General features: G+C 71.0%; 2 protein-coding genes across 2 annotated transcripts; one reads left to right on the top strand and one right to left on the bottom strand.

Annotated features, from left to right (window-relative positions):
• The first annotated feature begins 330 nt into the window (after nucleotides 1-330).
• On the top strand, nucleotides 331-1,121 carry LOC133754424 (mitochondrial import inner membrane translocase subunit Tim13). The gene is made up of 3 exons (XM_062184921.1): nucleotides 331-514; nucleotides 598-666; nucleotides 905-1,121. The coding sequence occupies exons 1-3, from the start codon at nucleotides 395-397 to the stop codon at nucleotides 1,001-1,003; spliced, it is 288 nt and encodes a 95-aa protein (XP_062040905.1). The 5' UTR covers nucleotides 331-394; the 3' UTR covers nucleotides 1,004-1,121.
• Nucleotides 1,122-1,352: 231 nt separating this feature from the next.
• LOC133754396 (transmembrane protease serine 9-like) lies at nucleotides 1,353-12,856 on the bottom strand. Its single transcript, XM_062184871.1, is given in 21 exon segments — nucleotides 1,353-1,537; nucleotides 1,623-1,759; nucleotides 1,839-2,104; nucleotides 2,314-2,485; nucleotides 3,291-3,350; nucleotides 3,402-3,636; nucleotides 3,790-3,926; nucleotides 4,158-4,429; nucleotides 4,511-4,682; nucleotides 5,383-5,647; nucleotides 5,726-5,862; nucleotides 6,152-6,426; nucleotides 8,033-8,204; nucleotides 8,926-9,039; nucleotides 9,397-9,465; nucleotides 10,187-10,362; nucleotides 10,653-10,720; nucleotides 10,890-10,907; nucleotides 10,909-11,019; nucleotides 12,007-12,140; nucleotides 12,565-12,856. Coding segments are annotated over 21 exon segments (3,444 nt in total). The 3' UTR covers nucleotides 1,353-1,375.
• Between the last annotated feature and the right edge of the window lie 9,650 nt (nucleotides 12,857-22,506).

Below are 22,506 nucleotides of genomic sequence, written 5' to 3' on the forward strand. Positions count from 1 at the left end.
CCCGGATGCATGCGGCCCCTCCCGCGGTTTGTAACGCATTTTACGACTGGAACCTTTTGTACAACAACACTCCAATAAACGTTTTGATTCTAACCGCGGCCGCCGCTCCTGACGCCGGGTTCGGCGCCAGGCTCCTGGCCCTGGGCGTCTGGGCCGCTGCTGCCTGGGCCGGGCTTTGCATCGTCACGTGGCCTGGCTCCGCCCCAGGCGCGCGCGGGAGTGCGCAGGCGCGACGGGACTCGGGCGGAAGCGTGGCGCCTCGCGCATGCGCGGGCCTTGTGGGAGTTGTAGTCCGCCGGCCGGCTCCGCTTCCCGTGGTGCCCCGCGCGGCGCGACTTCCGGCGCGGAGACGGGTCGGCGCGCGCGGCCGCAGTCCGGTTGACTTTGCGGAGCCATGGAGGGCAGCTTCGGCTCGGACTTCGGGGGCTCGGGCGGCGGGAAGCTGGACCCGGGGCTCATCATGGAGCAGGTGAAGGTGCAGATCGCCGTGGCCAACGCGCAGGAGCTGCTGCAGGTGCGGGCCGGGGTTGGCGGCGGCGGCGGAGGCGCCCCGGGCTCGGGCGTCGCGGCTGAGGCCTGCCGCGCGTGTCTCCGCAGAGAATGACGGACAAGTGCTTCCGGAAGTGCATCGGGAAGCCGGGGGGCTCCTTGGACAACTCGGAGCAGGTGAGCCCCGCGGGGGCGCGGGGAGGCTGTGGGCGGGGCTGTGGGCGGGGGCGCGGGGTCCCGACGCCGGCGGGGAGGCCGTGTGCGGGGCGCGGGGCTGTGTGCGGGCGCGGGGAGGCTGTGGGCGGGGCTGTGTGCGGGCGGCGGGGGCGCGGGGAGGCCGTGTGCGGGGCGCGGGGCGGCGGCGGGGAGGGGCCGGCGGCGCGTGTCCCCGCTGAGCCGCGTGTCCCCGCCGCAGAAGTGCATCGCCATGTGCATGGACCGCTACATGGACGCCTGGAACACCGTGTCGCGCGCCTACACCTCGCGGCTGCAGCGGGAGCGGGCCAACCTGTGACCGAGCCGGACGCCGCAGGCCGGGCGTCGGGGCCGGGTCTGGACCTTGGTGGGGGGGTGCTCGGGCCCCGCTCCGCTGTGACCCCGCGAGGGCGAATAAACGGCTGAGCGAGCGCGGGGACCCGCCTCTCCCTCTCGGCGCGGCCCTGGGACCCCCCACCCGCGCCGGGGACCCCGCAGCACAGGCGCCGCCGGCCCCGCTCCGGGCGCCCGCAACGCCTCTGTCCCGGGACCTCGAGCCTGGGGCGCGGGCGGGGGAGTGCGGTGCCCGCTCCGAGGCTGCCCCCCACCCCCGGCCCCCGGCCCCGGCGGGACAAGGAGGCGCTGAGCCGGCGGGCTGCGGGCTGGGCTGTTTATTGCACGGGGCAGGCGGTCACTCGTGGATGTTCTGCGCGATCCAGGCTCTCACCGCCGCCACCCGGGTGTAGACCCCGGGGAAGTGGGGCCGGCCGCAGCCGTACCCCCAGCTGGTGACCCCCGTGAGCACCCAGCGGCCGGAGGGCTCCCTGCAGGCCAGAGGACCCCCGGCGTCACCCTGAGGGAGAGGAGGAGGAGGAGGGGGCTCAGCCGAGGCCGCGGGGAGGGCCCGGGGCCCCAGGCCGCCCGGCCCGGCCGCTCACCGAGCAGCTGTCGACGCCGCCCTGCGGGAAGCCGGCGCACAGCATGCGGCTGCTGATCTGCACCGGGTAGAAGCGGCGGCAGGTCTGCTCGCTCAGCACGCGCACGGCCGCCTGCTGCAGGTGCCGCGCCATGGCGCCTGCGGGGAGACGGGCTGCGGGTGGGCCGGCCCCGACCCCGCGCCGCGCCGCCCCGGGCCCGCGCCGCCCCGCGCCTACCTCCCTCGCGCACCGAGCCCCAGCCGGTGATGACGCAGCGCGCGCCGCCGGGCGGGCGCGGCGCGGGCTCGGGCAGGCAGATGGGCCGCACCAGGCGGCTGCGGCGGGCCGCCCCGGCCAGCTCGAGCAGCGCCGCGTCGTAGTCGAGCGTGTAGAGGTTGTAGAAGGGGTGCTTGTAGATGCGCGCCACGCGCTCCACCTGCCCCTCGGCGCCGCCCAGCAGCGGCGTGCCCAGGACGGCCACCCACTGCCTGGGGTCGGGGTAGCTGCGGAGCGCGGGCAGCGGCGTGGGTCTCCGCCCTGGCGGCCTCGCGCGGGGAGGGCTGGGGTCGGCCCCTATTGCTGGAGCCACTTCCACCCAGTAGCACCCGGGTCGCCGCGGGATCCCAGCGCCTCTGACCCCACCCCTTCTTCAGGGTGGCCTTTGGGCGGGGAGGGGGGAGGGCTCGGGCGGCGGGCGGGCGGGCGGACTCACGCGTCGAAGCAGTGCGCGGCGGACAGCAGCCACCTGTCGGCCACCAGCACGGCCCCGCAGCGGTGCTCCCGGCGCCGGAGCAGCAAGCTCGCCTGCCACGGCCACTCGCCGCGCCCCGCCGCGCTGCCGCCCACGATCCTGGTCAGCGTGGCCGCCGGGGCCAGGCCGCAGTCTGCGGGGGAGCCGGGCCGCGCATGGGCGGGGCGGGCGACCCACGGCCGGGACCCCTCCCCGACACTGCACCGCGCGGGAGCCCCGAGGGCGTAGAACCAGGCTTCCCCCCCCTCCCCCCGCCGGGGGAGACCCCGCAGGGGACGCCGGCCGCTGCCTTAGCTCTGCCCAGCTTCGGGGCTGCTGGGCCCGCACAGGAGCCTTGCACTCGGCTCAGCCCCCCCCCCCCGTGGGAGGGGGTTATGAAGGAGAGGCCAAATCTACCCCTCCTGGCCTAAGAGGCACCCCCCCACCTCACGCGGGGTCAGACGGGGAAGTGGGGACCACGAGGCCTCCGGGACCCGGCCCGGCCAGCAGCCCCCTCTGCCCCGGCGCCTGGCTCTGTTGGGGTCCTCTCTCCTGCCGCAGCAGTGGTCCTGGGGGCTCACGGGGCCAGGAGGGACCACCCGACCCACGGCCCCCAGGCTCCGAGGCGCCTTGGTGAACGGAGTTTTAATGGAGCAGAACGGGAGCCACGGCCGTCGGCCCCGGACCTCTGTCCACGGTCAGGCCCGGCTGGGCAGGGGAGCCCAGGTGCCTGCCGTGGTACCAGGCGTGTTCCCCAGCGGGCAGCCCCTCCCCAACACAGACCCCCGGGAGTATAAGGGGGCAGGGTTGGCCGCCAGGGTCCCAGCAGCACGGCGGCGCCTTTGGAGAATCCAGGTAAGGTCGGCGCCAGGGAGGGTCCTGGCCCAGCGCCTCCGGGGACCCCAGGGCCCGAGGAAGTGATGGCCGCGGCCGCCCCGCGCCTCCGTGTCTCACCGCACCTGGCAGCTGGGAGCGGGTGACGGTCCCCGGCGTGGCCGCGTGGGGCGTCGGTGCCCTGGCTGTGGTGGTGGGCGTGGGCGTGGCGGCCGCGGGGCTGGGGCTGAGAGGGCCAGCCGTCGTCCCCGGGGGAGGGCCGGTGGTGCTCGGCTGCCTGGTGGTCCCGGAGGGGGCCGGGGGCCAGGAGGCGGAGGACATGGCCTCCACGATCCAGCCCTTGAGCCTGGTGATGCGCGTGTACACACCCGGCTTCCGCGCCTGCGCGCAGCCCACGCCCCAGCTCACGATGCCGGCCAGGTAGAAGACGCCCGCCGCCTCCTCACAGGCCAGGGGGCCCCCCGAGTCGCCCTGAAACGCAGGATGCCTGGTCCCGCCGCGCCCACGTCTCCCCCTGCGTGGCTGCCGGGTGAGAACCCCCCCAGCCCCTGCGCCCACGTCTCCTGCGTGGCTGCCGGTGAGAGCCCCGGCCCCGCCCCCGGCCGCCCCAGCCCCCGCGCCCACCTGGCAGGAGTCCACCTTGCCCTCCAGGAAGCCGGCGCACACCATGCGGTCGGTGAGGGAGAAGTTGTAGAGCGCGCTGCAGGTCCTCTGGTCCACGATGCCCACGGACGCCGTCTGCAGCGTGTCGGGCTTGCTGGCTGCGGGGCGGGGGCGGGGCAGGTGGTGAGCCCAGGGGGCGCCAGGGGGCCGAGGTCCGCCCTCCCCCCTGCCGAGGTCCGCCCCTCCCGTCCCGCCGTCTCCGCCCCCCGCTCCTAGCTCCGGCCCCCCCCACACCTCCGCCCCTCCCGTCCCGCCGTCTCCGCCCCCGCCGACCTCTGCCCCTCCCTCCCGCCGTCTCCGCCCCGCTCCTAGCCGCGCCCCCAGCTCACCGTTGCCCTCCCGCGTGCTCCCCCAGCCCGAGATGACGCACTTGCGGCCGGCGGGGAACTGCTGCGTGGCCGGCGGGAGGCACACCGGCTGGATGTGCTCGTTGAAGACCAGGGGCCTGGCGAGCTCCAGCACGGCCAGGTCGAAGTCCAGGACGCTGGCGTCGTACTGGGGGTGCAGCAGCACGCGGCGCAGCCCCACCTTCACCGGGCTGCCGCCCACGTCCAGCAGGGACGCCGTGCCCAGGTGGGCGCGCACCTGCTCCACCCTGGTGCTGGGAGACAGGCGCCTCAGAGCGGCCCCGCCCCTCGGGGCCCCCCGCCCCGCCCCGGCAGCAGGGGAGCTGGGGGCTCACTGGTTGAGGGGGACGCGGAGGCGCGCCGACGCGCCGTGGCCGACTTCTCCCCCGAGCCCGACGGCGCGACACGCCCGGGGCGCACTGGGGGACAGTCCGCCCCACCCCCGCCGCGCCCCCAGCCCGCCCACGATCCGCGTCGGCTTCTCCATGGCGGGCCTGGCCCCGCACCCTGCGGGGGGGACAGGGGCAGGGGCGGGTCTCTGGGCCTGCTCGGGACAGGTGGACACCAGCCCGGGGGGGACGAAAGCGGGATCCACGGCAAAACCCGAAAAAGCAGAGGGAGGGGCCGGCGCTGTGGCCTAGCGGGTCAGGCCAGCAGCCCATGTGGGCACCGGTTCGAGCCCCGGCTGCTCCACTTCCCATCCCGCTCCCTGCTGCTGCACCTGGGAGAGCAGCAGAGACGGCCCAAGTCCTGGCCCCTGCACCCGCGTGGGGGCCCCGGATGGGGCTCCTGGCTCCGCCTGGCCCAGCCCCAGCCGCTGTGGGCATTTGGGGAGGGACCCCGCGGGTGGAAGATGGAGCTCTCTCCCTCCCCCTCTGTCTTTCAAAAGAAGTAAGTTTTCAAAGTGCACAGGGAAGTCACCGGTGGCCCCGTCGGCCTGCGCGCCGCGGCCCAGCCCGGGGCAGGCTCTGGCCTACACGGGGGTGCCTGCGTGGTTCCTGGCTCCAGCTCTCTGCCGGTGGCCTGGATGTTATGGCCATCTGGGGCGGGAGCCAGCGGGTGGAGGACCTCTCCCCCTCCCAGCCTCTGAAGGGTGGGCAGCCCCCCCCCCGGCAGACATCCACAATCAATCACCGATCTCCCCCAGAGCACGGGAGAAAGCCGGCACCAGGGCACCTGAGCCAGCACAGGAGAGGACGTGCGGTACCTCGTGGCTTCGGCGTGGTGGCTGAGCCTGGAGGCGCAGGGCCGGGGGCTGGCGTGGGTCCCGTGGGGGCGTCGGGGCTGCTGGGAGCAGGAGCCGCCGTGGGCATCCCGCCCGTCACCTCCAGGATCCAGTGTCGGAGGCTGGTGACGCGCGCGTACACCCCGGGCCGCCGCGCCTCCGCGCAGCCGATGCCCCAGCTCACGATGCCGGCCAGGAAGAACCTGCCCGAGGGCTCCTGGCACACCAGCGGGCCCCCCGAGTCTCCCTGGGGAGCAGAGCCACGCCTCAGAGGGGGCGGGGGAGGGCAGGTGAGCCGAGACCCCAAGCCGCCCCGGACACTCGCCTGGCACGAGTCCACCTTCCCGTCCAGGTAGCCGGCACACAGCATCCTGTCGGTGAGCGCGTGGCCGTAGAGGCCGGCGCACAGGGCCTGGTCCAGCAGCTCCACCGTGGCTTTCTGGAGCACCTCCGGCTTGACCACTGCCTCGGCCGGGAGAGGGGAGCGGGGTGAGGGCGCTGGCGGCGCTGCAGCCGCCCCGAGCCAGGAAGCGCAAGGCCTCTCCCAGCCGCCAGCAAGTGGCACACCAAGCCGGCTCGCAGCGTGCCCCACGCACCCAGACCCTGCGGCCCCTCGGGGCGCCCGGGCTCCCAGCTCATGGGCAGCCTGGGGGGCTGGAGCCCCGGATGCAGCTCGTGGCTGCTGTGGGCACTTGGGGAGTGAACCAGCGCATGGGAGAGGAGCCGGGACAGCCGCGGCGCGGGTGCTCACGGAAGTCCTCCCGCAGGTAGCCCCAGCCGGAGATGAGGCACTTCCTGCCGGGCGGGAAGGCGTGGGCGGCGGCCGGCAGGCACACGGGCTGCACGTAGCGGCCGAAGCGCAGCGGCCCCGCCAGCTCCAGCAGCGCCGCGTCGAAGTCGGCCGTGTCGGGGTCGTAGCGCGGGTGCTTGACGACCCGCGCCACGCGGACCCGCACCGTGCTGGCCTCCGAGCCGCTGAGGCGCGTGGAGCCCGCGTAGGCCACCCACTCGCCGGGCTCCTGGAACCTGCGGGGGAGGGCACCACGGACGTCAGTCATCGGAGGAGGCGGGCCGACAGCAGAAGGAGCGGCCAGGAGCTCCGCCCCCCAGTGCCCGCGGCCAGGAGCCCCGCCCCCCAGTGCCCGCGGCCAGGAGCTCCGCCCCCCAGTGCCCGCAGCCAGGAGCCCCGCCCCCCAGTGCCCGCGGCCAGGAGCTCCGCCCCCCCAGTGCCCGCGGCCAGGAGCTCCGCCCCCCAGTGCCCGCAGCCAGGAGCCCCGCCCCCCAGTGCCCGCGGCCAGGAGCTCCGCCCCCCCAGTGCCCGCGGCCAGGAGCTCCGCCCCCCAGTGCCCGCAGCCAGGAGCCCCGCCCCCCAGTGCCCAAGGCCAGGAGCTCCGCCCCCCCCCCCGTGCCTGCGGCCAGGAGCTCCGCCCCCCCAGTGCCCACGCCAGGAGCTCCGCCCCGGCCTCCCACGCGGGTGCAGGGCCCCAAGCGCTCCGGCCGTCACCAGCAGGGAGCCGGATCAGAAGCAGAGCGGCTGGGGCCAGAACCGGCGCCCTGTAGGCGATGACCCAGCCCCAAACATGAGACGCTACCGGGTCAGAGCCGGGGGCAGCGGCTCTGCGCGGCTCAGCTCTGCTCGGACGCTCACGACCCCACAGCCGAGCGCCTGGGGTCCAGGCCCAGCTCGGCTTCCGTCCGAGTCCCTACCCACACACAGCAGTGACGGCTGGAGACCTGGGGCCCCTGCCGCCCCGTGGAGCCCCCGGCTCCAGGCCTCTGGAGTGAACCACTGGCCGGGAGCTGGGTCTCTCTCACACTGTCCTCTCAGGTACATTAAGTAATTAAAAAAAAAAAAGATTATTTATTTCAAAGGCAGAGTTACAAAGAAGCAGAAAGAGAGAGAGGTCTTCCATCCGCTGGTTCACTCCCCAATTGGCCACAACGGCCGGAGCTGCGCTGATCCGAAGCCAGGAGCCAGGAGCTCCATCCGGGTCTCCCACATGGGTGCAGGGGCCCGAGCACTCGGGCCATTGTCCACTGCTTTCCCAGGAGCATCAGCGGGGAGCTGGATCAGAAGTGGAGCAGCTGGGACTCGAACCGGGGTCCCTATGGGATGCCGGCTCTGCAGGTGGCGGCTTGACCTGCTGTGCCATAGCACCAGTAAGGTTAGTAAGTGTAAGAAGCCGTCTGAGCCAGTTACTTGTAGTACGTGTGCTGTTGGAACGAGCGTTCTTAATTAAGAGAAGGGCCGGCGCCGTGGCGCAGCGGGTAAAGGTGCCGCCTGCAGTGCCCGCATCCCACACGGGCGCCGGTTCGAGTCCCGGCTGCTCCACTTCCGATCCAGCTCCCTGCTGTGGCCTGGGAAAGCAGTGGACGATGGCCCAAGTGCTGGGGCCCTGCACCCGCGTGGGAGACCCGGATGGAGCTCCTGGCTCCTGGCTCTGGGCTCCGGATCGGCTCAGCTCCAGCTCTGGCCGTGTGAACCAGCAGATGGAAGACCTCGCTGTCTTTCAAACACAATAAAATAAATCTTGAGAGAAGGAAGAGGAGATGAGCTGAGAGGGGCTCCCGGAGAACCAGGAGGTCTTGGGGGGTAGGAGGGTGGACAGGCGGGGCGGGGGCCCCCACTCACTCGTTGAAGCAGTGCGCTGCGGACAGCAGCCAGCGCGCCCCCAGCACAGCGGCGCCGCAGAAGTGCTCCTTGCCCTCGCGCAGGCTGGCCTGCCAGGGGAACTCCCCGGGCGCCGCCTGCACGCCGCCCACGATCCTGCCCGCCGAGCTCCGCCCGGGCTGCCGGCCGCAGTCTGCAAGGACAGGGTCAGCGGCCGGGACGCCCCCGCGCCACGCACCGCCTGGGTCAGACGCCCAGGGTCACGCGCACACCGCCCCCCCTAGGGGCGGCACAGGAGTCTCTGGCTGACCCCACCCGCGCTGCACCGACCCGGGAGCCCCACGGCTGAGGCCTCGCTGTCTCCTGCGGTCAGCTGCCTCCCCCTCTGCCCCACGCGCGCCCGGGTTGTCCAAGGCCCTCCGAGCTGGCGGCGTGTCCTCCCTCTCCAGCCCGCGCCAGACCCGGCCGAGCCTACTCTGCCTCCCAGCCAGCTTGGAGGATGCTCCTGCACCCATGGGGGCCCGGATGGGGCCCCAGGCTCCCGGCCCAGCCCTGGCTGCTGTGGCCACTAAGGGGAGTGAATCCGAGGGTGGAGGCTCTGTCTCTCCATAGCTCTGCCTTTCACATCAATCTTCTAAAGAAATCTTAAAGACGGGAAGGGGTACACCGTGCGCGGGTCAGAGGTGGGCCGCGGTGGGGGCTCCCCCTCGGCTTTAGACGGTGCCACGGCACCCCTCGCGCGTGGGCCCCGACGGGGCAGGGGTCACGGCCCTCCTCCGCCTGCAGACGCCGGGGAGCACTCCGCGTGGCCGCCCCAGCGCGCTGCCCGCTCCCGCGCGCCCCCTCGGCTGTTCCGGCTCCCGCGGGCGCCGGGGCGGAGCCGGGAGGGACCCGGGCGGGGGGGGGGGCCTGACCGCAGTGCGCCTCGTCCGATGCGTCCGCGCAGTCCACGCTGTCGTCGCACTCCGGGTTCACCTTGGCCACGCACTGGCCGTTCCCGCAGGAGAAGGCGCTCCCGGGGCAGCGGCCTGGAGACAGGAGCGGGGGCCGAGGGCGCAGGGTCCCCCGTGTCCAGCAGGGGCCAGCACCTCCTCCCCCAGGGTCTCTGCCCAAAACGCGCTTCTGCGCAGAGCTTGGGCCCCTGCGCCCATGGGAGACCTGGAGGAAGCTCCTGGCTCCTGGCTTCGGTCCGGCCCAGCCCTGGCCGTGGCGGCCATCTGGGGAGTGACCCAGCGGATGGAAGGCCCCCCTCCCTCCCTCTCTCTCTCTTCCCTTCTCTAACTCCGCCTGGCTCGGCTCAGGCCCCAGGGACAGGCTGACCAGCGGGCTCCCCCCCCCAGCCTCCCAGCCAAGACCGAGACCCGGAGGGCCCCTGGGGGGGGGACCCCGCCCCCTTTGGCTGCAAAACCCACCTGAGTTTGAGTCCCTGCGTGTCCACGGCCCCCGACGGCTTCCTGGAGCGAACAGAGACGCGCGGTTGCTGGGTGCAGCCGTCCGCCCACGGGGGCGGTGGCCTCCGGTGGGCGCCGGGAGAGCTCCACGGGGCAGCCAGGCACGGCCGCCCCTCCCCGCACAGTGACCCACGGGGAGGGGGCTCCCAGACCCCCGGGGTGCCTGGCCCAGGGACAGACCCTGCAGGCACCGGGCCTCCCGGGGGTGGGCGCCCAAGACGGAGATTTGCGGGAGGGCAGTGAAGACCACAGCCCACACCGGGGGTCTGGGACTGGCCCCGCCCCCAGCTCCGTGCGCATGCGCGCCCTGGGAGGCAGCAGGTGCAGGGGCCCCTGCCTCTCACATGGGAGACCCAGACGGAGCTCCTGGCTCCTGGCTCCGGATCGGCCCAGCTCCGGCCACTGCGGCCAACTGGGGAGTGACCCAGCGGATGGAAGACCTTCCTCTCTCTCTCTCTCTCTCTCTCTCTCTCTCTGTCTCTTTATAACTCTACTTTTCAAGTAAATAAATAAATCTTAAAATATAAATAAAATAAAGTACAGCGGCCGTGACTTGTTCATTTCTAGAAGTTTCCGTGTCACTCTCAGACCTGAGCCCCGGCAGGGGTGACCAGGGTCCGGGGCTCCTGCGCCGCCCACGGCTGCTCCCGAGGCCACCGGACGGGCATGCTCGTGGAAGGGGCGGGCGGCCCCTCCCCCCCCCACGGCCCCGTGTCGTCCTCACCCGTGAGCTCGGCGGCCTTGATGGTGCCGTAGGGGGCCAGGAGCACGCCGTGTCCCCGCAGCTGGGCCCGCAGGCCCTGCTGCAGCAGCTCCGCCTCCAGCCCCAGGCTCAGTGGCCAGAGGGCTCGCAGCAGGAAGTGCAGTTGGAAATGCACGAGGACGCTGGCGTTCCCGTCCCTGCGGGAGGGGGAGTATTGGGGAAAGGGGCCTGCCTCTCCCTGGGACCTTTTCCGGAATGTTCTGGAATGTTCCAGAATGTTCCAGAGTGTTCCAGAAGCCTGCCAAGGCCCGCTCCCCCCCCCCCGACCCTCACAGGAGGCCACACTCAACCATAACTTAGCACCCGCCTCTCGGTGGAGCCTTCCAGAATCTTCCAGAATGTTCCAGAGCATTCTGGAATCTTTCCAGAGGTCTGCCACGGTCCAGTCCCCCCCCCGCCCCCGATCCTCACGGGAGGCCGCACTCACCCGTAACTCAGCACCGTGCAGCCCACGCAGCTGCTCTCCAGCTCTGTCTTCCGAAAGCTCTTTACAAACTACAACAGGGACCCCCTGGTGAACGCCGAGCCTCCCCGGGCCCCTTCCTGTCCACCCCGTGGGCCCGACCTCCGTGGGCTGCGGCCTCCACCCGGCCTGCCCGCCCCGTGGCACGGCAAGCCCCCCCGGGCTGGGCCCCGGCCCCAGACGCCGCCCGGCCACCCTCACCAGCGTCTCCAGCGCGGCCCGTCAGCGCGCGGTGGTAGTCCGAGGCCTCGTGCCGCAGGCTGCTGGCGAACCGGAGGCCCCGCAGCTCGGCCGTGTGCTCCACGCGGACGCCCTGGGCCGACAGCAGGGGCTGCGGGCGAGGCCGGCGCCGTCAGAGCCCCAGCACAGCCCTCTCTGCACCTGCACCCAGGACCCCCGAGCCCCGGCTCCCTCCAGTTCCCCAAAGCGCTCTGTTGGGCGGTGGCCCCGTGGCCCCACGACGGATGCCTGGGTTCCAGTCCCAGCTCCGGCTGCAGACCCTGGGGGCGGCAGTGATGGCTCCGGTGCCTGGATCCCTGCCACCCACGTGGGAGCCTGGGATGGAGCTCCCGGCCATGACAGCCATCTGGGGAGTGAGCCAGCAGGTGGAAAGACCTCTCCCTCCCCCTCCTCCCCCTCCCCCTCCCTCTCCCTCCCTCTCTCCCTCTCCCTCTCCCTCTCCCTCTCCCTCTCCCTCTCCCTCTCCCTCCCTCTCTCTCTCCCTCTCCCTCCCTCCCCCTCCTTCTCCCTCCCTCTCTCCCTCTCCCTCTCCCCCTCCCCCTCTCCCTCTCCCTCCCTCTCTCCCTCTCCCTCTCCCTCTCCCCTCCCCTCCCTCTCTCCTCTCCGTATCCGTGCCTCTCAAATAAATAAGTAAATAAATAAATAAACCTGTCTTCAAACCCAGGCACCTGCGGGGTCTCTGCCCCCCACCCACCCCCGGCACACACACGCTCGCTGCAGCTGCGGACCGCGGCCACTAGGGGGCCTCAGTGGACCGCACCAGGCTGGGGCCGTCTGGGGACAAGTTCCAACAAATCTCTCTTTTTTTAAAAAAATGAGCCTCATTTGTTAACTCATTTGAGAGGCAGACACACACACACACACACACACACAGGCTCCCAGCTGCAGGCTCTCGCCCCACAGGCCTAGGATCTGAACCCCCTCCCGGTCTCCCCGGTGGGCGGGACCCAGGTCTGCCTCTCCCAGGTCTCCGAGCTGGACGAGCCGCCCACCCTGTCCCGACCCTGACCCCGGGGCCTCTGTGACCTCGGCCGTCGCTCGCCACTTACCCCAGAGGACTCCCAGGGCGAGGACGGGCCGTGCAGGTGGCCAGTGCCGCGGGCACGGCCGCTCGGCAGCACACGGCGGCCTCGGCTTCCTCCGGGGCCCCCGGCGTGAGCGGAGAGGGAGGCACGGGCGGGCCCCATGGCTCAGGGTCACGAAGGCAGGGACCTGGAGGCCAGCACAGGAGGGACAGAGGGTCACAGCCTTGCTGTGGCCGCCGGCGGAGACCCCCGGCCACGCGGGTGGGCCGACCCAGTTCTCTGCCCGCACAGGGCTGTCTCCACTGCGGTGCACGGCATGGGGCAGGTGGGGGCCTGCAGGGCCCAGGGCGGCCCCGGCACAGCCAGAAGGGTTCGGCCGTGCTGGGCCAGGAAACCCCGGGGGCCCCCATCGGCCCCAGGACTAGAACTGCGCGGGGCGCCACAGGGGAAGCCGCTGCCTGCAGACGCCCGAGACGGCCGGGGCTGGGCCGGGGGCCCCCCTCGTGGAGCCAGGGGCCCTCCCGGCCATCAGCAGGGAGCTGGACCGGAAGCTGCCGGCCCATGGGGTCGCAGGTGGCGCGCCACCCGCCGCCCCCCACGCCGGCCCCGGCCTCTGTCCAGCTGAATCTCGGGTCTGGGTTTGCTCTCTGCGGACTGCGGGTTCTGGAGCCCCCAGGCCCTCTTCGCTGGCACCCGCGCAGGGCAGGCCCGGGGGCGGCGGGCTTTTGCGGGGCGTTCCTCCCGCACTGACCCCGGCTGCTGGAGACGCGCCAAGCTCACTCCGCGCAGCGCCGCGGGCACAAAGCTGGCCGGCCCGGCCCCTCCCACGCTCCCACACTGCGCCCATTCAGCCCCGGCCCCTCGGGGCCCCGGGGCGCCGCGCTCTCCCAGCCCGGCTGTCATCGCCGCCCTCGGTTCCCAGGGCCGACCCCTCGCTGCCATCGCGCGGAACACAGAAGCCCTGTTCACAGCGGCGCGGCCCGGGCCGGCCGCCCAGCCCAGAGCTGCCCGCGGCGGAAGGCGCTGTCCGGCTCCCGCAGAGCGCCGAACCGGGGAGCCCCGGGGCACCGGGCACAGGGGCTGCGGGGATGAAGCCGGGTGCAGCGGGGGCGGGGGGCGCCCAGGTTCAAGTCCCGGCCCCGGCTCCCGCCTCCTGCAGACCCTGGGGGCGGCAGTGACGGCTCAGGGCTCGGCCCGGCCACTCACGTGGGAGCCCCAGAGGGAGCCCCTGGTCCTGGCTTCCGCCTGGCCCAGCCCAGCCATAGTGGGGGTGTGGGAGTAGGGGCAGCGGCTGGAGGACCTCTCCCCCTCCCCCTCCTTCTCCCTCTCCCCCCCCTTTCTCTCTCCCCTCTCTCTCCCTCTCCCCCCCTTTCTCTCTCTCCCTCTCTCCCCTTCTCTCCCCCCTCTCTCCCTCTCTCTCTCCCTCCCCTCCCTCTCTCCCCCTCTTTCTCTCTCTCCCCCCCCTCTCTCCCTGTCTCGCTCTCATCTCCTCTCTCTCTAAGAACTGGAGAAGGTGTGGGTGTTTGGCCCAGCAGGGGAGCAATGGCTCAGACCTCCCCCCCCACACCACCGCTGCGGGGCACCTGGGTTCAGCTCCCGGCTTGGGAGGCGGCACTGATGGCCGCCGGGCTTGCCCCGGCCGCCCACGGGGGAGACCCAGGGAGCTCCCGGCTCCGGCCCTGGCCCGGCTTCAGCTGCTGCAGGCATGTGGGGAGTGAACCAGTGGGTGGAAGATCCTGTCTCCCTCTCTGCTGCTCTGCCTTTCAAGTAGATAAAAAGAAGTATTTTTTACAAAGAGACATTGACATGTGCAGGCAAGGCGACCCAGGAGAGCCGGAGGGGGCGGCCAGGCCGACGCCACCCACAGCTGGCCACCAAGAACCCTGTAGCAGGTGGGGAGCCAGCGGCGGCGGCAGTGAACCGGCGCGGCTCGAGGAGCCGGGCCAAGCCCGCGGCCGCGCCTCTAGCGCACCTGTGCCCTGGCACGACCCCGGGCTGGAGACGGAGCTGGCTCTGGCCCTGGGGCGCCGCCTCCAGACCCCACCCCACCCGGACTCCGCGTGGCCGCAGTGCCAGTGTCCCCTGAGGGGGCAGGGACTTAGCCAGGGAGAGGATGGAGGCCGGGAGGAGGGGCCAGGGTCCCCCCAGGAGGGCCAGGCTCCGCCCACAGGGGCAGAGCTCCTGGGTGCGGGTCCAGGCGAGAGGCGGGCCAGTGGCCTGCACCTCGGGGTCTTTAAAGCAGGAAGGACCCCCTGCAAGGCCGCTCAACTGCCCAGGCGCAGCTCCCCCAGCCGGGCACCCCCCACCCCGGTCTGATTTCCTGTAGCACCGGGGCTGACCACAGGGTCTCTCCCTGCTTCGCTCCCGGTCTCTGAGCAAGGACCCCCCACCCCCACCCCGCCAGATTCCGGCCCCACCCAGCTGCCAAGTCCACCAATCACAGGACTCGGTCCCTTCTCCCTGCTGGTGATTGGCCCACGCCGGACACAAGCCTGCCAGTCACAAGCCTCTCCCAACCCCATAAGCAACGCACAGTAGACCCGGGCCTGCCAATCACAGCATCCCCCGCCTCCCATCAGCGTGATTGGTCCACGCTGGACTCAGCTCACTAATCCAACATGGCTCCCATCTCCCTTCAGTGATTGGTCTACGCATGGTCCCCAGGCCTCCAATCACAGTACCCGCCCCTCTCCCCTTCAGTGATTGGTCCACACACCCTCCAATCACAGTACACGCCCCTCTCTCCTTCAGTGATTGGTCCACACACCCTCCAATCACAGTACCCACCCCTCTCTCCTTCAGTGATTGGTCCACACACCCTCCAATCACAGTACCCGCCCCTCTCCCCTTCAGTGATTGGTCCACACACCCTCCAATCACAGTACACGCCCCTCTCCCCTTCAGTGATTGGTCCCACACACCCTCCAATCACAGTACCCGCCCCTCTCCCCTTCAGTGATTGGTCCACACACCCTCCAATCACAGTACCCCGCCCCTCTCCCCTTCAGTGATTGGTCCACACACCCTCCAATCACAGTACCCGCCCCTCTCCCCTTCAGTGATTGGTCCACACACCCTCCAATCACAGTACCCCGCCCCTCTCTCCCTTCAGTGATTGGTCCACATACCCTCCAATCACAGTACCCGCCCTTGCATCCCTAACAGTGGTTGGTCCAAGAGGTTGCACCTGCAGGCCAGGGGTTCTTGGAACCGTGAGTCCCGCCTCGTGAGGTCACGCCTCCCCTAGAGCTGCTCCCTCCCCCACGACCCCAGCCTCCCCCGCGGTGGGGCTCCTGGTACCCACATCGGTCCTCACAGGAGGAGCAAATGACAGCTGGCGGCCGGAGCGAGCAGGCCAGGTGGGCGCAGGGGGCGTGGGGCCGGACACCAGAGGCCTGAGTGGGGCTCCCCAGGGGCAGCCGGCAATGAGGGGCAGTGCCCGCAGCCCCCGAGGGGAGCCTGCCAACAGGCTGCGCCCCACACCCCGAGCCTGCCTGGGACCCTCCCTCTGCTGCCCGGCACCCACGCCTCCCTGGCTGGCCTGGAGGCCAGGCCGTGTCCTCCCCAGCCGGCGGCCTCCCTGCCCTCTCCCTCTGCCCCCACCTTCTCCCCTGGAAGCCCGCCCCTCCCTGGGCTGATGGCGTCCTGTGACGTCACCACCCGTTGTTTGCACAACCAGAGACATCGGCCCAAACACAGCTGTCCCCGGGCTAACATGCAGACATTTCATTTCATTTCTGTATTTGAGAGACGGAGAGGGGTCCCACCCGCTGGTCACTCCCAGACGCCAGGAACTCCCTCGGGGCTCCCTTGTGGGGGGCGGGGCCCGAGCTGCCTCCCGGGATCTGCGTGAGCCCAGGTGTCCCCAAGTGGCCTCTTGATGCCCATCCCCAAAAACATTTTTGTCACTCGGGGAGGCGGGGCGTCCCTGGCCCGCGGTGGGTGGGGCCGGGGGCGGGCCCTGTTACCTGGCCAGTGTCGAGGTGCTGGGAGGAGTCTGTCTGTGTCTCTCAAATTTACAAAGAAAGGGAAAAAAAGACAAAGGTCCGGAAGGCCCTTCCCATCATTGAGCCCAACTGCAAAACATCTTCTAGAATGTTCTGTACCCTGATCTTCTGCACAGATCGGCGGTGGGAGAGAATGACACACAGGCAGGGTGAGGCGGGCGACCCCGAGCTCAGGGACCCCCCGGGGAGGACTGTGTGCGGGCAGACCGGTTTTTGCCGGCGTCTGGGAGTGCCCCGGACCACTAAGGGAATGGACGCCGGACCTCCTGACCGGCAGGAGTGGCCCGGTCAAGGCTGGATTGCAGGTCTGCCCCCGGGGCCCACGGAGCCGTGAGCCACCAGTGGACGCCCGAGCCCTGCGTGGTGGTGCAGCCGCAGCCCGCTCAGCAGCGAGCCGGGCAGGCTGACCCACTGAGCGCAGGTCCTGGGTCACCGGGGTCAGCTCCAGTCTGTTTCCACTTGAAAGAGGAGAAGCCAAGGGACCCAGAGAGACAGACAGACAGACAGAGCTCTCCCATCCACTGCTTCACTGCCCAGATGCGTGCAACAGTGGGGGCCAGGAGCTCCATCCGGGTCTCTGGCTCCCAGCATGCACCAGCAGGACGCTGAGCCGGGACCGGACCCCAGGACCGCAATGTGGGAACTGCACCAAAGGCCCACGCATTGGGACATCTGGTCGACCACTCCCCTCTGTCTGGGGTCTGGGGCCCCCAGCAGGACAGCAGAGCCCCGAGCAGACGTGAGCTGTGTCCAACCCCTGGCGATGCCAGCACAGTGGGGTTGGGGCCAGTGTGTCCTTGGTGCCACCGTGGCACCTGCCAGGTTCCCTTTCACAGAAGCCGAGGGAGCCCCAGGCACGGAGCCTTCACTGAGGCCCCAGCCTGGGTGGGGTGGGGTGGGCGGGGACGGGCCTGGGGCCGCCACCCCCTCCGCCCAGCTCTGCCTCTCAAACAGACGAGCAAATAAAAGAACATTTGTGTCACCAGGGCTCTCCCCGCTGTGTTCTGACCGAGAGGAGCGGGGGTCCCAGGAGACCGGGGGGGGGGGGTCTGAACCGGGTCCGGGTCCTCCCGCGCTCCCTTGTCGCGGCCGGGGCCGGGGCCACTGGCTCCCAGCTCAGCAGAAGAGACCAGAAGCTCCTACCCTGCTCTGGTCTCTGCCCCGGGTGGGGTCCCCGTGGGGGATCCGCAGCCCCCCGCCCACGGGCACGGGAGGGAAGCCGCTCCGCCAGCCCCCGTTCACCCCAGGCACCCTCAGGCTCCAACAGCCCAGTGCCCCAGGTGCGGGGCTGGGCGAGGGTGATGGGTGTGGTTTCAATCGGTAAGAGTGGGATAGCTTGTAACAAGCGCCCGCTTCTCCGGACCCTGGGCCCCGCTGTATCTCTCTCTGTATCTGCCCAGGTCAGCTTTTTGCTACAACAACAGGAAGGAGAGAGAGCTCCCGGCTTCGGCTGCGGCGGCTCCGCTGTGGCCGGAGCCAGGCTTTGGCCAAGGTCCTGTGGCCGATGGTGGAGCCTGGGGGAGGGGGGGGCTGGGTCCAAACCCAGGCTGGCTTTCTAATTAATTAATTAAGGAGACACGGACAGAGAGAGCTTCCTCTGGTCACTACCCAGACGCCCACAATGGCCAGGGCTGGAGCCGGAGCGCCATCCGGGTCTCCCGCTGGGTGGCGGGGGCCCAGCACTTGCCAGGGTGGGCATGGGAGGGAGCTGAGCAGTCGGCGTCGTCCGGGTCTCTCTGTTGCCCCCTCATGCCTCCCCATCCCCCTCTCCTTGGCCCACTCAAATGGAGCGGGGCCAGACACCCCCCCCCCCCAATAAATCACTCAGCAAAACACAGGAAACCTAATCGGCTTCGGCTCCCTCCTCCCTCTTTGTCCCGGGACTTTTTGTTGGGTCTCCGTGGGAAGAGACCTCTCGGTGTGGGGGGGGGACCTGGGCAGCCCCCTCCCCGCCCGCCCAGCCTTGGGAGGAAGGGCTCAGCTGTGGCGGGCGGGGACAGGCGCTGGCCGCAGCCTGCCCACCGCCCACCCTGGGCCAGATAAAACGAGTGGGGGTCTCAGAGGAGGGGCACGCCTGGCGCCAGGCAGCCTTGCCCTCCGTGTGCCCCTGAACCCCATGGAGCCCCCGGGCCGGGCTCTGGGTGCAGTGTGAGCCCTCGGCCTCCACTCAGAGCTGGCGCAGCCCCCTGAGGGAGCCATGCCCGACGGACGGGGTTCCTCACGGCGGGGACCGTCCCTGCGTCATCGTGTTGTTCTGGGATCTCCAGCTACGGCCACACAGCCCAGCGCCCACCAGAGGGGAGCCTGGCGGAGTGCGGGGGCTTCTGCCGGTGGGGGGCAGCTCCGCCCGCAGCCCTGCGCCCCCAGGGCTACCCTCACCTGGCAGATGACGTGTGGGGGCTGGGCGGGCGCTCTGCTCTCTGCTCCCTGTCCATCTCCCACAAACCCAACCCTTAGAGTTCCGGCTTCTCCTGCATGGCCCCCACGATGAGGCTGGGGGCGAAGGGGTGGCGGTCAGCGCCCAGGCCCGGGCCAGGTGCCCGCTAACGCCCACGCCTCCCGGGAACGGACAGCGAGGCCCGCAGGCCCGAGAGCCCCCAACCCCACTCCCCCACAGGGGGAGAGCATGAGGGCGGGGCGTCCCCAGAGTGGGCCCCAACACCGCTGCCGGGACCCCACCGGGCGCCCCCCAAGCGTCACGATGTGCCATCAGAGCACGGACGGAGCCACCAGCTCGGCCACTCAGGGCCACGGCCATTCAGCCCGCAGCTGGGACCCCAGGCACGACTACACCCTGAGACACGCAGTCTCACACGCACCGTCACGCACCATCACGCCTCCGTCTCTCAGACCCCAGGGCCATGGCCGACGTGCTGGGGGGGGTGTGGGTGACACAGGGTTCTGGCCCACAAGGGTGACGCACTGACGCCCGAGCAGTGGCCTTCCACGCAACCCCTTCCCCACGCCCTGGGACCCCTGGAGCCCGGGCCTTCCCCCCCCAGCGTCTCAGAGACGTGAAAAAGGCGTCCACAGGGGACCGCCCAGAGACCCCTGCCCGAGCGCATCGCCCCCCAGCCCCCAGCCTCAGTCCCCCGGTCTGCCCTGGGCACCTGTCAGGACGCCCCTCCCCAGCCGTGGGCGAGGCCCAGGACGGCCGTCTGGATTTGGCACAGTCTGGTGGGCAGCCTGGGAAACTGTGGGGTCCTGCACGGGGCCCCGGCGGCGTCCGCACAGCCCCGGGTCCTGGCGAGGCGCAGGGCGCAGGGCGACCCCGACTCACCGCGCTCCGGGCGACGACGCTGCACCGCGGCGGCAACCCAGCCCGAGCCGGGACCGAGGGGGGCGGGGCCTCCGCGGGGCGGGGCTCCGCTGGGGGCGGGGCTTCCCGGGCGCGGCCCCCGGGCAGGGGTGTGCAAAGCCGCCGCGTTCTTACTATTCGGGAGCTCCGGGTCCGCATCCCAGCTCCCCCGCGCGTTCACTCCCGCCCTCCCCTAGGTCCCCCACGGGACCTCGCCGCGGACACGACGTCCACGGCCCCCCCGCCGCCCCCAGCCCGCCCTCCCGCGTCTCCAAGGGGCTTCTCTCAGGGCAGCCCGGGCCACCACCGCGGGCGCCGACCCGTTGGTGCCTTCGGCGGGGGTTTCTGCGGGGGAGGGGCCCTGGGGACCCCTTCCCTGGCCCCAGCGCGCCCCCTCCCGTGCCCAGGGAAGGGTTCTAACCTCTGGGGAGCCCCACAGCCCTGGGGGCCGCCCTCGCTGACCCCTGCCCGGCTGTTCTGTGCCCCGGGGCGGGGGCCCTGAGCCCCGACTCCCTGGAGACCCCTGCCCCTCTCTGGCTGAGCTCCACAACCCCCACCCCAGTCCTGGGGCTCAGCGGCAGCCCCGCCCTGCGGGGAGAGCCTCTTTGTGGCCCTGAGACAGAGGGGGGACTCCCAGGGCGGCCCCAGAGCGCAGGCACTGACCCAGGCCCTGTCTGTCCTCACCGGGCCCAGCCCCTGGGCCACACACCTGACTGTCCCCAGCCCCCAGTGGAGTTCCCGGCACACAGCAGGCTGACTGGGGAGGGGGGTGGCCAGGTGGCCAGCAGACGGGTGGGTGGCTGGACGGGAGGGTGGGAGGTGGGTGAGGGATGGGAGAGGAGTGGGTAGATGGACAGATGGTGGACAGGTGGATGGGTGGATAGGTGGGCAGTGGGCAGGTGGATGGGTAGACAGGTGGGCAGTGGGCAGGTGGATGGGTAGACAGGTGGGCGGGTGGACAGGTGGACGGGTGGGCAGTGGGCAGGTAGATGGGTAGACAGGTGGGCAGTGGGCAGGTGGATGGGTAGACAGGTGGATGGGTAGACAGGTGGGCAGTGGGCAGGTGGATGGGTAGACAGGTGGGCGGGTGACAGGTGGACGGGTGGGCAGTGGGCAGGTCGACAGGTGGGCAGCGGGCAGGTAGACAGGTGGGAGGGTGGACAGGTGGACGGGTGGGCAGTGGGCAGTGGGCAAGTGGGTGGTAGCCGGGTGGCAGGGTCATGGTGGGCGAGGAATCAGCCCTGCCTGGCTTCAGTGAGACCCCCAAAGCTCCCCTCTGCTAAGTCCAACTCAGAGACTCCGGGCTGGGCTCCTGCGTGGGCGGAAACAGAACCTGGCGCCAGCGCTCCCCGACCCAGGCCCCCACCCTCACGGAGGCCGGGCCCACTGGCAGCTGTGGGGACCAGGGCCCAGCTCGCTGGCCCAGGGGCGGGGGCGGCGTCAGTGGCGAGGAGCCGTTCTGAGCGCCTGACCTGACCTGGCCATGTCCAGGCTCCATCCCAGGCCGCAGAGGCCGAGCGACCACCCGGCTGGGACACGGGGCCGGGACTGGGTCTGCCTTGGGCTTCTGAGAGGGGGAGACCCGGGGAGACCCCGAGCCGGCTTCACTGCCCCTTCCCGCGGGGGCCTTGTGCTGCTCCGTGTGCACGGGCCTTCCTGTCCAACAAGGGGGGACATGGCTGGTGCCCACTGCCCCTCAACCACGCACCACCCCGCGTCCACGGTCAGGGGTCGGCGAGGGAAAGGCCCCCGCCCAGCCCTGCCGTGGCCTGGGTCTGCGCAGCGGCTGGCAAAGCAGGGTCTTGTTTTTGCCAGAGGGATTCATTGGCGGCCAGCATCTGCGGCACAGTGGGCAGAGCTGCCAGCTGCCATGCCGACATCCATGGGGGCACTGGTTCGAGTCCCGGCTGCTCCACTTCTAGTGTGGCCGCCGGCTACTGTGCCTGGGGAGGCAGTGGCCGATGGCCCGAGTGCGTCAGCCCTGCAGCCACAGGGGGGACCCGGAGGAAGCCCCTGGCTCCTGGATTCGGTCTGGCCCAGCCCTGGCCATTGCGGCCATTTGGGGAGTGACCCAGCAGAGGGAAGACCTCTCTCTCCCTTTCTCTTTCAAATAAATCTTTTTTAAAAATTGATGTATTTGTTAAGCAGAGAGGGGGATGGAGAGAATCTTCCAGCCACTGATGGTTCATTCCCTGTGGCCACAACAGCCGGGGCTGGGCCAGGCCAAAGCCAGGAGCTCCATCCGGTCTCCCCCGTGGGTGGCAGGGCCTCAGGGCTTGGGCCGTCACCGCCGCCTTCCCAGGTGCGTTAGCTGGGGCCGCTCTGGAGCAGAGCGGCTGGGATGCTCGGGCACGGGGGGGGGCGGGGTCTGGGCTCAGCGGCTGTGCCACAGTCAGCCCCCAGGGCAGGCCCCCGGCCGGACGGCCCAGGAGGGCGCTCCAGACCAGCTCTTCGTCCACTGCAGGGCCTTCGGGAGGTGACCAGGTCGGGACGAGGCCATCAGACTCCCGGGGGCTGTGTAAGGACAGCGACACGCCGTCTCCTGCCAGTGGGTGGTCACAGCCACGAGCAGCAGCCACAGGTGGCCGTGCCCCCCCACGCCGGCACGTCTGCCCCCTTGGGGATTCACGACCACAGGGTCAGCCCCGGGAGCTGGCAGGGCGCGGCCGCCACGTGGGGAAACGCCGGCCGGGCTGTCTCGGTTCCTTCCACCCCGGCCCTGCGCCCACCCCCAGGCACAGGAGAGCAGGCCAAGTATCAAAAGCTACATTTAATTCTCAGATCCAACAGAGGCAGACACAGGCCAGCCCGCCCGGGGCACCGCGCCGCCGAGCCCCGGCCCGGCCCCAGGCCCCAACACGGGGCCACAATCCCCGCCCCGCAGTGGAGTGGAACATGGCTTCGAGGAAGGCGCAGACCGGCCTCGGCGTCCAGGGGCGTCCCTGCTGCTGCTTCCGGCCCGGCCGCCACCCAGAGATGCTGGCCTCGGCGTGGAGGGCGGGCGCGTCTGGGGCCGGTGTCTCCGTGTCCCGTGGACGCGCAGAGGGGACCCGAGCGTCTCTGCCCTGGTACCGGCGCGCCTGTGGGCTCTCCGGTGGGCGTCTGTCCTGGGCCCAGAGAGCCGGTGAGGTAGAGGACGCCACGCCAGCCCGCACAGCCCGCGCTCCCGCGTGGGCGGCTCAGCCCTGCAGGTGGGTGGCGGTGCGGGAGTGCAGGGAGAGGCCGAGCGGGCCCGCCCCCCACTAGGC

The sequence above is a fragment of the Lepus europaeus genome, unplaced genomic scaffold, assembly GCF_033115175.1.
Source record: "Lepus europaeus isolate LE1 unplaced genomic scaffold, mLepTim1.pri SCAFFOLD_105, whole genome shotgun sequence".
In the NCBI taxonomy this organism is placed as follows: Eukaryota; Metazoa; Chordata; class Mammalia; order Lagomorpha; family Leporidae; genus Lepus; species Lepus europaeus.

What these genes read in the sequence shown, in the direction of transcription:
- LOC133754424 (XM_062184921.1), top strand. Translation starts at nt 395, where the DNA reads ATGGAGGGCAGCTTCGGCTCGGACTTCGGGGGCTCGGGCGGCGGGAAG. An exon ending in ACGCGCAGGAGCTGCTGCAG is followed by an intron (nt 515 to 597) that starts GTGCGGGCCGGG and finishes GTGTCTCCGCAG; the next exon opens with AGAATGACGGACAAGTGCTT. An exon ending in CCTTGGACAACTCGGAGCAG is followed by an intron (nt 667 to 904) that starts GTGAGCCCCGCG and finishes TCCCCGCCGCAG; the next exon opens with AAGTGCATCGCCATGTGCAT.